This window comes from Marmota monax, unplaced genomic scaffold (genome assembly GCF_021218885.2).
Source record: "Marmota monax isolate L192 unplaced genomic scaffold, Marmota_monax_Labrador192_F-V1.1 WCK01_AAM20220418_F8-fsc00188, whole genome shotgun sequence".
Taxonomy (NCBI): domain Eukaryota; kingdom Metazoa; phylum Chordata; class Mammalia; order Rodentia; family Sciuridae; genus Marmota; species Marmota monax.
In genome coordinates, this window is record NW_026692655.1 from 3,161,851 (window position 1) to 3,176,047 (window position 14,197).

The following is a 14,197-nucleotide window of genomic DNA, read 5'->3' on the forward strand; positions in this document are numbered from 1 at the left end:
AAGCCCTTGTCTCTCTGCAGAGGCCTCTGATGTGCTGTTCTGTCTACCTGGAATCTGTCACCCCTCTTTCCTGAAGTATAAACACAAAGAGTCTCAAAACTAAATTAGAGACCTCTGTTGCTTTCCCCCGTGGCTTGTGCTCCTCGTCTCCCCGAGAGCTGCCCCGCATGAGCAGGTGCCTGGTGTAGTCTCTTCCTGATCGAAGTGAGAGAGCAATGCAGAAGAACTCTGGCCCATGGTGCCTTTACATTATTTTGGCTTTGGCTACACAGCACTGGTTGCTACTGGTGGAATCACTGGCTGTGCGAAAGCAGGCAGTGAGGAATCCCTGGGAGCTGGGCTCTTCTTTGGGAGTTTAGCAGGCCTGGGTGCTTATCAGCTGTCTCAGGATCCCAGGAACTTTTGGGTTTTCCTAGCTACTTCTTGGACCATGGCATCATTGGGAGTAAATTTCTACCATTCTGGAAAGTTTATGCCTGGGGGTTTAATCACAGGGGCCAGTTTACTGATGGTTGCCAAACTTGGAATTAGTATGTTGAATAGACCCCAATCGTAGGGGTCACATCCCAGCTCAGACTCATGAAGAATGAAAAATCTCCAGACTTGCACTGTTCTCAGGGTATTAAGGGAAAGAAATGCAACACATTTACACACTCTTGACATTTTACTTCAAAAACCAAACCAAAACAACACCGAATTCATTGGGGGGGGGGGGAAATTAGTCATTTCTATCACAGCCCTTCAGAGGTGGTGAGGATATAGCACAAGAGCTTAATGGCTCCCTTTTAAGGTTCAATTCTGTGTCAGTGATGAGTGAAATCACACTGGGTAAAATGTAAGGTGTCAACATTGGGGGTCCTGAAGCCCTGTTCCCCTCCCAGAAGAACAGTGTGAAAAAGTCTTGTGGTGAGATTTAAGATGTGAGATCTTTTCTCACTTTATAGCAAAGACCTACTTTGAGATTATGCAAAATGAAATATCAGTGAAAATAAATTTTACTATAAATAAAACAAACAAACAAAAAAACCATTAGGACTCTTGTCCATCTGCTCTGATCTACTCCTGCAAGTATCTATCCCCGGGCCTTTGTACCCGCCACTCCCCTTTGTATGGGATGTCTGTCCTCACAGGTGTCTTCCTGGCTGACATACTGACATCCTTCAGTGAGGTCTCTCTCTTGCGAAGTCACAGACAGGCCTTCTCTAGACACACCACGTGAATGAGCCACAGCCCCAGTACTGCCTATTCCCTTCACCCTGTATGGATGTTCTCATCGCATGTATCACCACCTGGCACCTGGAGTAGTTGACTATTCGACTTCAGAATGTGAGCTCCACAAAAATAGAGACTTCACTTTGTTCTGCTGTAATCCCAGCGCTTAGACCCCTCCTGGCACATTCGCCCCCTCTGCCAAAAATAAAATAAAAATAGCTGGACTGGGGAGAATGGAAATGAGCAGCCAGCCATATCAGAGCGTGGAACAGGGTGGGCTGGGTGGAGATTTCAGTGGGGTGAACCACTCAGAACAAAGAACAGCAGACGCCCTGCCCCCTCTCGCCCCAACCCCACCTCCCGGCTTAAACGTCTTAGATGGGAGCCTCGGCGTAATTATGGGCATTTGGATTGTTTACTCCTCGTTAACCACCCTCTTTGCACACTTAATTGGTCCGAAGCCTTTGGCATGAGTAACTAACTCTGCAGCTCTTTGGCACGTGGTCAGCCCGCAGCGGAGGGATTGCGCAGGGAGGCTGAGCTGGCACTAACTGGGCGGGCTTGGGGCGCATTGGTCACGTGGTAATGGAGCTCAGACTTGGCGGCTGCTGTGTGCAGTGCCTTTGATGTCCTGGAAAGCACACCCCATGGGACTTGCTCAACCTCCTTCTTGCGGTGCCCACCTGGGACCCTCTGAGCTCTCTACACCAGAGCAAGTATCACTCCGGGTCGGGGGGGATGAAGTCCAAGCTACATGCCTGGCCTGGCCGCTGTCTGCAGGACACCTCTCCTCACACCCTCTCCTCCTTGGTTTGCTCTAGTTCCTCTCCCCTCCACCTGCTCTCCTGGGAAGGTCCTGCCTTGGGCCCTTAGCAGTAGCTGTGCCCTGTCTTGGTGTGGCTTCCCTTCTCATCTGCTCTGTATCAGCTGTGTGCTGGATGGGGGCTTGTCTCCATTTGAGCAAGTTCTGCTTTCTCTTTGGATCTCCATTTCCACATGGATAAATGAGTGGATTTATTGATGTTCTGCATTCCTTTTCAAACATTTCCTGAGTATTGTGCTCTAACCATTTGATGAGGCCACAGAGCTTTTTAGAGATCCCCTGAGCCTTGAGTTCTGGGTGCCAGGTAGTGACAAAGAAATAAGACAGAAACTCTGTCCTCAAGGGGCACAGTGGGAGGAGATTGAAAGGCACAAAACACAGACACAAATAAGTAAGATGATTTCTGTTATTGACAAGATAAAAAGAGGGATTATGGTGGGGAGGGAGAGATGAGGCTTTGCTTTGTGAGAGGAAGGAGGGCCTCTTTGAGGAAGGGACTTGGATTGAGACCTGATGATGGGAAGCTGGGGACAAATGATCCAAAAAGGAGCAGCAATTGCAGAGGCCCAGAGAAAAGAACAAGAGCATCTTCTGGGAGTGGACAGAGGCCTGCATATAGCAGGGTGGGAGGATGTCTAGGGACAGAGGAGATGATGAAGACCTGGTCCAGGAGCCGTGGTAGAGTGTGCTTCTTGCTGAGGGCCATGGGAAGTGCTTGGAGAGTGACTTACATCTTAGGGCCCTTCATCCTGGCTGCTCCCTGGGGAGAGCACTAGGGACACAGCATCTAGGATAGAAAGGGCAATGGCTGGTTAGAGGACAGAGAGGCTGGAGGAAGGGGACAGATTCAGTGTGTGTGTCTGGAAGGTAGAAGAGAACTCCCTGTGGATTGGATGTGCTTGTGAGGGAAGGAGAGACCTCTGGGACACTGTTAGCCCGTGTCTGATGCCTGGCAGACATGGCCCAGTGATCCCCGTGGGGCGCTAGTTTTCCAAATTCAGCCTTGGGGTTTAGGCATATCTGACAGGAGAGTAGGTGACCCCTGTATTCTCACCTGTCATCGTCTTCGAGGGTAGGAACTGTGTGGCTTTGCCACTTTGTCCTAAGTGCTTAGCTCAATGCCAGGCACTCGGTAGCACTCACAATAGTCCCTGAGTTGTCCCTGGAGCTTGTATCTCCCTGAGGGACCTCCCAGGAAGGCCAGGAGGACCTTCCAAGAAGGCATTCCTGGGATCCTCAGCCACATGCTCACTGAAAGTCCTACCAGTTCCACAAGGCACCCCTGCCAGAAGGTGAGAGAGCTGGCTCATCACCCAACACTGTTCCCTGGTCACCCTGAGCCCTCTTTATTGGATCTCTGCACCCTCACTGGCTGCAGGCTCCCAATCATGATGCATCCTGGTGCTTTCCCACATTGAAATATTCTTATTGATTAAATTTCATTAATAGTTCCCTCCACCCCCTGCTTCTTTCCTTGTGGGTCACACATACATTTATTTAGAGCCTTTGGGAGGCCCCTCTGTTTTACATTAAAGGTAGAATTACAACTGGGTGTAGGAGATTATCAGGGGCAGGGGTACCCGAGTGAGAGAGCAATATTAATCCAGATTTCTCTTGGCTGGTGTGGGTCGGGGGGACCTCTCACTTTGTCTACAATTAGGGTTGGTGCGGGCAAAAGACATTCCTTGGTCAGAAGGTCCCTCCTGGATCCTCCCAGAGAAGAAGTATCAGAAAGCTTCCCAGGGAAGGGACTCCAGCCCATGCCTTCTTGCCCTGTCTAGCTAACTTTGCAGGCTTCGCCTTGTTCTGGGGCTAACAAGAAAGCCCAGCCCTGGGGCGCTGGGGCTTTGTGTTAAATTTTTAATAGCCATGGAGGGTTTGATCCCACAGTCCTGAGAAAATTAGTCACTATAGATTCAAGTGAGGAATTTACGGACAGGCCTCAACAGTCTACTTCTAATTTGGGGATGGAAACTTTGATTTAAGAATTCCAAAAGGCAATACAATATAGAGTAAGGAACACTAGACAAGGAGCCCCCATTTCTTCCCCTCAACACATTGAACCATCTGTGGGTCTGGTGCTGTGCTACTCCAGATTCCTTCCCGTTAGGCTGAGGCTGTGTGATCTTGGGCAAGTCCCTTCCCAAGTCTCTGGTTCTCAACTTCCTAACCGGCAAAATGACAGAGTGGGGCTCCTTTGGAGCTCTGGTGCCCTAAACCTGGGTCTATGAAAGATGAATGGTGTCTCCAGTTGTGGCCGCTCCCTGGCATGCCCCCCAGCTGTTCCCGGAGGGCCACCCATGCTTGGGATAGTTTTCCACCTCCTTTCCTGAACCTCACCCTGTGCTCCTGCTGTTGCAGAAGGGGTTAAAATCACTGCACCAGGAAGGAATCCTCGCCCAATCCATGCTCCCTCTTCAGTTCCTCTCCCCCTTTTGTTCTCAGGGATTTGCTCAGCTTGCTGGGGCGAAGCAGCCTGCTCCCAGGCTGGGAGCGTGCCTCTGCTGCACAGAGCCCAGAACTGTAGCAACTTGCCCCAGCTCTTCCCGCGGGCAAGAAATGTGAAGCCACCGCAAGGGAGTGGAGAGACCTTGGAACCTGAGACAACTACCACTAGAATTGCCTTCAGAGATCACTGAGTCCAATTAACTCCTTCTGCAGATGGGGACACTGAGGCTGGGAAGGGAGACACTTCTTAGGTTCACGTTAGCGAGTTAGTGATGGACACAAAGGCAGCTTTCCTATTCCCCAGTCCAAGTTCTTTCTCCTGGGCTCATCTCGGGAATCTGTGGACATTTCTTTGATATTGGGACAGAAGGGGGCCAGAGGGGGTCATGATTCCAGGTGTCAGGGAAGCAGGAAGGAGGGACTGGCTCCTTGAGGCTACCTCCCTGACACCTATCCCTGCCAGGTGGCTCACTGTCTTTAAATATCCTGGGATTGTGGGAGGCGGGGCTGGTCTAAGAACCTAGCTCTGATGGACAGCCTATGTCAGGTCAGGGCTCAGTTTTTTTTTCAATCAGGCCAGACCTCAAGTCTCAGCTCCTCCCTTTGTTAGCTGTGTGACCCTGGGCAAGTTGTTCAACCTTTCTGAACCTGAGCTACCTGTATGCCAGTGTTTAGAGTATCTTTTTCCCAAAGTTCTACTGAGAGCCTGACATCTTGATGGGGAACATGTGGTAGTACAAAGTTGCTCACCCTCACAATGTCCAGGGAGGAACGAGGGAGAGAGAGAGAGAGAGAGAGAGAGAGAGAGAGAAAGGAAGAGAGAGAGGCGAGGGGAGGGAGGGAGCGAGAAAGGAACTGGGGTCCTGATATCCCTCCCAAGGACATGCCTCCAGTGACCTAACTTCCTCCCTCTAAGCCCTGCCTCCTAATGATCCCACCACCTCCCAGTGGTGACCACAGATAGGGAACAAGACTTTAACACACAGGCCTTTGGGGCATGGTCAAGATCCAAACTGTAACATTATATAAACAATGTTAACTGCTGACCCAAATTTCATTTCCTCTTCTCACTAAAAGTACCCTGGATAATGAATGGGGGCAGGAGAGGACAGAGTAGGTAAGTCCCAGGAGCCATGCTATGGGAAACGAGGCTAATCATGACACACTGTTTCTTGTTTTTTAGGATCTCTTGCAGTTGGGTGATGGCCACGTGACCTAGTTCTAGACTGAGAAGGAATCAACTGGGAAGGAAAACATAAGGGGCTCCACATGAGGAAAGGAGATATAGCCAGCGTCACTCTGTCTCCCTCTTCCTGCTTTGAAAATGACTGTGAACTCCACTTGTGCCCTCTAGGTCAAAATGCATTCTACTGTAAAATAAATAAGTTAGTTAATTTAAAAATTAGAAATAAATAAAGAGATACTGACTAAAAAAAATAAATGTGATATCTGGAGCTTCGGTAGCTATGTTGTAATATATGTTGGCAGAAGCCAAAGGAATTTATAGGGTCACCAGCACTAATATCACTGAGCCCTTCACAAATGCCAATTGCTATTTGCCTGAGTGTCTCTAGTAATATAACAAAAATGAATAGCTATTTGTTTTAGGTACTGTTAGTTAGATTTTCTGTTATTTGCAATTCAAAGCTTCCTTTGAAAATGAATCATTTCACTCAGAATGCAGAAACCTATCTAGCAATGTCATTAATCCAAAATTCAGACAATAGTAAAGAATCAAGTAGATAATGTTTATTGAGTACCTGCTATTGCCAGTCAGTATGGTAAGTGCTTTAGTTGCATATAAACTTATGTTTAGTTGTAATAACATAAAGCGGATGATTTTTAGTCCCATTTTATGGATCAGAAAGCTGAGCCACAGAAAGACCTTGCTCAGGGTCAAACAGCTAAGTGCTGCTGACAGCAAGACTTCTGAGCAGCCACAATGGGCTCTTCTCTGTATTCCACTCCCGGGAGAACACCTTGCCCAGAGATGATGTATTTGTTTTATATGCAATGCAGACATGTAGACGTCTGACAGATTTGCTGTTGTCAGGAAAAGAGAGAGAGTGAGAGGGCCCTAAACAAGTGATGGTTGACACTTGAGAGAAGAAAAACCACAAGCAGACTGAGTTTTTCAGTGAGGGCAAATAGCCTAACATACTTCACAATGTGTCTTAGTATAGTTTCTCTTGCTAGTAAAATACCTGAGGCCAGATAATTTATAAAGAATAAAAGTTTGCTTAGCCGGACACAGTGGCACACACCTCTAATCCCAGCAAGTCAGCAGGCTGAGGCAGGAAGATTGCAGGTTTGAGGTCAGCCTCAGCAACTTAGTGAAGCCCTAAGCAACTTAGTGAGACCCTGTCTCAAAATAAAAAGTTAAATGGGCTGGGGGTGTAACTCAGTGGTTAAGCACCCTTGGTTCAATCTCTGGTACAAAAAAAAAAAAAATTCTGGAGGCTGCAGCAGGAGGATCACGAGTTCAAAGCCAGCCTCAGGAAAATTGAGGCACTAAGCAACTCAGTGAGACCGTGTCTCTAAATAAAATACAAAATAGGGCTGGGGATGTGAGTCAGTGGTTGAGTGCCCCTGAGTTCAATCCCTGGTACCACCTGCCCCCACTCAAAATAGAATATAGCTTACAGTTCTGGAGTCTGGGAAGTCCCAGAGTATGGGGGGGCCTTCCTGCTGTCTGGTAACATGACAGAGAGTTGGGGCAAGCGTGCTAGCCCATGGTTCTTCTCCTCTCCCTATAAAGCTACTGATGCCATCCCTGCCTCCCATTACCTCATTTAATCCTCATTACCTCCCAAAGGCCCGGCTTCTAAGTACCATTGACATATGGATTTGGGGATTAAGTTTTCAACACATGAACTTAACAATTTTTTAAATTTAACTTTTATGTTTTGGTGCTGGGGATCAAATCCAGGGTGCTTAACCACTGAGCCACATCCTCAGTCCTTTATATTTTTTTTTATTTTGAGAAAGGGTCTTGCTAAGTTGCTTAGGGCTTGCTAAGTTCCTAAGGCTGGACTTGAACTTGGGACCCTCCTGCCTCAGCCTCCCAAGTCACTGGGGTGACTGGTGTGTTCCACCATGCCTGGCTTAAAAATCAATTTTTTTAAAAAATTGACACATTATTTCCATATTTATGAGGTACAGTGTGATGTTTTAATATAATAATATAATGTATAATAAATGGGTTAATTGGCAAATCCATCACCTTAAACATCATCTTCTTGTATGAGAAACATTCAAAATCCGCTCTTTTGGCGATTTTGAAATATACAAATCCAACACATGAGCTTGAGGTGACACATTCAAACCAGAGCTCAGCCAAGGACGCCCAATTAAAACCCAGTTCGGTCATGGCTGCTTTTAAGATGGTCCCGAGTCATCACTTAAGGATGAAACCATGATTGGCCTCTCGTTGACAGGCTCGGAGACATCCCCCTGCAGCAGTCAACTCCTACGAAAAGCTGAGCTCCTTTCGCCGCCACACTGCCCAACCTAGCTCTCTGGAAGACTCAGCTCAGGGAATGTTTCCTGAGGCCCTGGTGTCAGGGCCTGCATTTCTCATCACCATTTCCCCAAGATGGTCCCTTCCCAAGCCTATAAATGTCCACCTGCCTGTTTGCAGCAAAGGTGATCTTAGTTATCATGCCTGGGGGTTACCAACTGGCACCGAAAGCAGAGAACCCAGCAATAGTGTGAAGACCAGGGAGCAGGATGGGCTCGGGACCTCTGCTTGCCTCCAGAGCTGGCCTCTGAAGTGTACAGAGACAGGGAGAAAGGTCCCAGAGGGCGTTTCAACTGACCCAGTGTCTGATTGGGCAGGGTCCACTCATCAAGGGCCAGGAAGGTAAAGGCCACAGCATGCCACAGCTGGGTGCCTTACCCATAAATCCAACCTGCTGTCTTAACATATAGGGAAACAGAGACCCAGAGAGGTGAGAGACTTCCCCGAGGTCACACAGCAAGGCTGCTGCAGAGGTCAGAGATTTGTTTCTTGACTTTGGACCAGGGCAGAGGGGGACACAGAGCAAAAGCCCCTGAGGGTTCATACTTGTATTCTGGATCTAGGAAAAGGTTTCACCTGGCTGACGCACTTCTCCCACCCTGGACATCCTCTTGGGGACTTCTGGAGCTTCCTAGAGAGCTGATTTGGGTGGGGTGGGCGTCTCTCTGAGATGTTTATTTAACACATATATATTGAGTGTCATATATATAACACACACACATATATATATATATTGAGTTTATTTAACACATATATAACACAAGAGTGAGGAAAGTGTTAAGTGATGCCTGTCCCTGTGTCAAATGTAGTGGTAAGGCAGGGGCCAAACTTGGAGGCCCTTGCTTGCTGCACCGAAATATATGCCAAGCTACAGAGGCAGGGACTTTCACACAGACCCACAGAGGGACCTGAAGTTTCACACCTGGTGACACGGACACTGCCCACACACAGCACTAACACAGAGGTGCATGCTTCTCCTGTGTCCACATCAGACTCACGCACAGAGGTGTATATCACACACGGACACAGGCATCTATGTGCACACGTGTATATACACACATGTGCACGTGCACACATGCAAAGCCTCCTTACTGTGAGTATGCGAGTCTCAGCAACACTGGAGGTGACAGCTACATATTCTGGAAAATTCCTAAGTGCTTCCTGACCTGCCACCAGGGGTGTGGGGTCCCTCCCCCACACATCTTGCCATTATACACACACACTGATAGAGGCCGGAACCCAGGGCACAGCCCCTCCTGCCTGATTCACTCCCTCTGGGGGCCACCGAGCTGTCCCCTCCCCCCCACAGCAGCCTCCCAGGCCCCAGCACCTTCAGTTCTGGCCCTGACTCACTTTGCCTCAGCGCGGCACAGAGGCCTGTGGTTTGCACAAGTCAGGGCACCACCCCAGGTGGGGGTGGGGTGATTTGGGTGGTGAAAGGGGAGGAGGTCACTCTTGGGGAATGGCAGTGGGGGAATATGGGTGTAGGCTGTGGGTCTGGGCAGGGTGCAAGGAATATGTACCAACCAGCCCTGCTGGAGAACCAGCTTATGGGGGTCAGTGGTGACCCCATGATTGTCTGTAATTACCCTGGAGCTCCTGGGCCCTGCTCTGACCCTCTTCTACCTACATTGTGCTTGTGGGGTGAAGAGTCTGTGGCAGCCATGGGGTGGCTGATCCAAGCCTATGACCCCCACTTTTGGATCACATTCTGGGTATCCAACATCTCCATTTCCAGCTCAGTGGGCCCCAGTTATCTTCCTTGGGCTCCCTAGGGGTCTTCTCTCCAAGGGAAAGCTACACATCCCTGAGGGTGACCTGATGGGTGGCCCAGTTGTTTGCTAGGGAGACGCAAGGGTGGTGTGGATGGAGCTCCGGCAGGTGGGAGGAGACGCCTTAGCCCCTGCGTATAACCACCATCCTTGTGGGAAGAGATGGCTGAGCAGACAGGCAGGTGGCCTGTGCCCTCCCCACACACCCTTACTTCAAGACCTGCTATACTCAGGTTAACCTGCCTGGAGTCAGTCCTGGTGCAGGCACATGGCAGCCTCCCCAAAGCCGTGTGCCAGGTTGAATTTCTCTTATAAGGGGAGAAGCATGAGGCTGCATGTCAGAGAGCCTGGGCTCTGGCCAGACCCCTTTGGATAGGAATGCAGGCTCTGGGGTTAGTTCCCTGGGTTTCAAAACTCTGGGACTTTCTAGTGGTGTGACCTCAGACAACATCACCTTAGTGAGCCTCAGTGTTTTCATCTGACTCATGACACCAGTAAATGTCCCTCCCTCCCGTGGAAGTGGGAAGTGCTTAGCACAGTAGCTGGTATGTGGTAAGGGATGAGGCTGGTACCTGATTGGCTGAATTGTAGGTGACCTTGTTTGAATCTCTTGCTTTCTCTGAGTTTCAGGAAAGAGGCCATGCTGCTCAATTCAGTGCTTTCTAAAGTTTTAGGATTGGATCTGAGGGAGAAGCACATTACTACCCAGAAATCCCCATGAGCAAAGCACAGCAAACCCATCAAATATTCTCCCAGCACCAGCCAGCTGTTCTCACAGTGACTCAGAACTAGAAATCCTTATCAAAAGGTTCTTCTCAGAGAACCACAGCCCTTCCCACCCCCAGGCCTTTGCACTCTCTAGTTCCTTTATCAGAAGTGCTTGTCTTCCTCTCCTCACCAGTAAACTACCACTTGTGTTTCAGATATTAACTTATACATCACTTCCTTAGAAAAGCTCAGATTCTCCGCAGACTTTCTTATTATAATCCAACTGGATGATCATCTGAGGCTACTTCCTCTAAGAGGCCTTCCTTTCTGCTCTACCAAAGCCTTGTGCCCTCCCAACGTGCCCCTGAAGAGCCCCGCACTTTGCATTTCTAATTGTTTAAAAATATGGTCAATTCCAACTCAACACTAAAGGGAGAGCAGATTTCACTCATCCTGGAGACACGAGATTGAGACAGGGTTCTCTGCTGTATGTCTTCAAGGTGCTCCAGGATTGCCTTATCCACAATTGTGTATCTAGTATATCTTGACACATTGAAAAGGTGAATAATTGTCTACCCTTTCTTCTCTGTGAACTCTCTCTCCTCTCTCTCTCTCTCTCTCTCTCTGTCTCTCCCTCTCCCTCTCTCTCTCTCTCTCTCTGTCTCTCTCTCTCTCTCTGTCTCTCTCTCTCACACACACACACACACACACACACCCCTCTAATACCCTCATTGCCTGTGACAGTGTCCAGCAGAAAATAAAATTTTCAATTAGCATTGTTAAATGAGTGCATGAATGGATGGATGGATGGACAGAAGGACAGATGGATGAATAAACGATTCTCTACTAGAGTCAACTTTTTGAAAGGCCCAGGATCGTGTATTAAATGATGTTGTTTTCCATTTCCTTGTGAAAATGGGATTGAGCATGAACCTGGAGACCATGTCCCTGGAAGAGGAGCAGATTCTCTGGCTTACATTTCAGGCAGAGCAAGGCTGCTGCATCCTCACTTTTCAGCCACTGACAACCTTCCCTCTTCTCCCATCTGGCTCCCAACTTTCTTTCCTGTTTTGATTTCTACAGCTTCCCTTCAACCTTGGGATCCGTCATGGAAGCCCTCCTAGGGTTCCCTGAAGCCTCCTATTTTCATTGTTCAACGGCCACCATGGAGAACCTGGAGGAGGAAGAGCAGAAGGAGAGACACAATTTCAGTGGGACAGTGACACTTGAACCTGACCTTGAAGGACGAATATTACTTAGCCAGGCTCAGACTGCAGGGTGGAATGGAAGATAGCCAAAGGAGGAAAAGCATTTCAGACAGATAGAATTGTCCACGAAACAGCCAGATGTGGGGAGCTGGGGCTCAGTGGTAGAGCACTTACCTATCCTGTGGGAGGCACCAGGTTCGATCGATTCTTAGTACCGCATGTAAATAAATGAATACAATGCAGGTCCACCAACAACTAAAGACAAATTTAGGGGGAAAAAAAACTCTCAGGGGAACCAGCTGAAATTCCTAGCATGGTGGCTGCTTCCTTTAAGAATATTGGGGTTCAACATTTTGAGGGGAACAGGATTGTTGGGTATTGAGAGAAAGGAAGTGGTGGTATCATCAGCATTGGAAAAACTGAGATGTGGCCTTTTCTTTGAAAGAGACGCCCTGTGCCTCCTGCCACTGGCCCTTGCTTCCCCAGGTCTCACCTTCCTAATCTGCAAAAAACGAATGTTTTGGATACAGTGATCCCTTCAGCCTTTTCCAACTCTGAAGTCCTGTGACTGGAGCCAAAGTTCCCCTTTGGCTTCTTGTTCTAGTTCTTGGCTGGTCCCAGGACTTGTGACCAGATATGAGGTCAGTTTTGCAGATTTCAAGACAAACAGGGGCTCTGTCTGCAGCCAGTGCCCATTTCCTGTGCCTGGGGCTTTGCCTTTGTGCTTGGTATGGTGTCACCGTGTCCATGGTGTCACCTGCCTCTACCAGCCTTTCATTCTCTGGGCTCCTGGAGCATCCCTGGAGCCTGACCAGGGGAAGGGGGTGCAGCAGGTCAGGGTAGGCTGGCACAGCGGAGCTGTGGAGGCTGGCAGGGCCCTGGTGGACACCCTGGTGACAGTTGGCTCAGTGGTCCGGGCTTCCGTCTTCCTTTCCCATACCCACATATGTTTCTTGCAGACAATAGATTTTGGAATGAATCAGACCTGGCTTTGAATATTCCCTCCTTGCCATTTAGTAGCTACCAGCATTTGGTGTAGTTAAAATTTGATTTTTCTGAATCTGAGCTTCTCCATCTATAAAATTGGGATGATGGTAACTATTCATTTGTTATTAGCTTAATTGGCACATCAATTCATCCATATTTGCATTATCAAATAACTGCTTAATACCTACTCCATGCCCACACAAGGCAAGGGACTCAGTGGTCACCAAGCCAACATTGTCACCACCCTCATGACTCAGGGTAACAGAAGTGCTGGCCTGCAGGTCCAACACGACAGCCACTCACCACCCATGGCTATTGAGCATTTGAAATCTGGCTAGTATGATTGAGGAACTAAATTTTAAATTTTACCTAATTTAAATTTAGATTTTAAAATGAACACTCAGTTCACTTTTAAGCATGCTTGATATCACCCGGAAATGTGATGCTATTTTTCCAACCCTGAATTTTATGAAATCTAAATATAAATTTAGTATAGCCAATGGAAATTCAGCATTTGAGTCATGATGCACTAGAAGTATATATAAACACATTGGATTTTTTAAAGATGTAATAATGAAAACGATCTTGCTAATTTTTTTTTTGTACCAGGGATTGAACTTGGGTGCATTCAACCACTAAGCCACATCCCCAGCCCTGTTTTGTATTTTATTTAGAGACAGGGTCTCACTGAGTTGCTCAGTGCCTCAATGTTGCTGAGGCTGGCTTCAAATTCACGATCCTCCTGCAGATATCACAGGTGTGCGCCACTGTGCCCGGCGCTAATATGTTTGAACATTGACTGTGTGTTGAAATATTGCAGATATGTTGAGTTAAATAAAAACATTTTCCCAGAATGATTTTTCACCTGTTTCTTTTCACTTTTTAAATGGCGTTCCTGGAAATATAAAATCACATTTTGTGGTTCATAGCATATTTCTGTTGGACAGTGCCTTGTTGGGCAATTTAACAATTAATTATGATATGAACTCACAAGATTGTGATGTCAGTAGATGATAAGCTAGAGGCAGAATGCTTAACTTGCCCCATCAGTATTAACTGCAGCTAAGCATCAGACACGGGATATATCCCACATCTCTCTTTTTTTTGGGCTTTTATAAGCAGAGCCTATCTTGGGGTTAAGCTCTAGCACCTATTGCTGAGAGTGACTTCTTTCCCAGGAGTCTCTGGGTCTTTCATGCAAACAGAGTCTTCCCTGACCTGCCCCACAGACCTGTGGAGACTGAGGTATGCCTGCCACAGCCTGGGCCCAAGGGAGCCCCTCAGAACCTACTTCATACTGTTTCTGCCTTCCATCCCTGCTTCCTTCACCAGTGCACATTCTCTGTCCCTTCTCAGAATCTGGTCCATTATTTAGGACTTTCTAAGACCCTTTTGGATTTCATAGATTGATAAAATTCCCTATAATATTTGGGGCCCAATATAGGATTGTTTTGTTTGTTTTTGTTTTTTCCAAACAAGGTCATTAAGAAGAAGAAGAAGGAGGTGAGGAGGAGAAGGA

The 14,197-nt window shown here is 47.9% G+C and overlaps 1 protein-coding gene across 1 annotated transcript; it reads left to right on the forward strand.

The window, feature by feature from the left end:
- Nucleotides 1-235: 235 nt before the first annotated feature.
- On the forward strand, nucleotides 236-556 carry LOC124093877 (transmembrane protein 14C-like). Its single transcript, XM_046446416.1, has one exon. It carries the CDS (start codon nucleotides 236-238, stop codon nucleotides 554-556), a length of 321 nt encoding a protein of 106 aa, XP_046302372.1.
- The last annotated feature ends 13,641 nt before the right edge of the window (nucleotides 557-14,197 follow it).

What these genes read in the sequence shown, in the direction of transcription:
- LOC124093877 (XM_046446416.1), top strand. Translation starts at nt 236, where the DNA reads ATGGTGCCTTTACATTATTTTGGCTTTGGCTACACAGCACTGGTTGCT.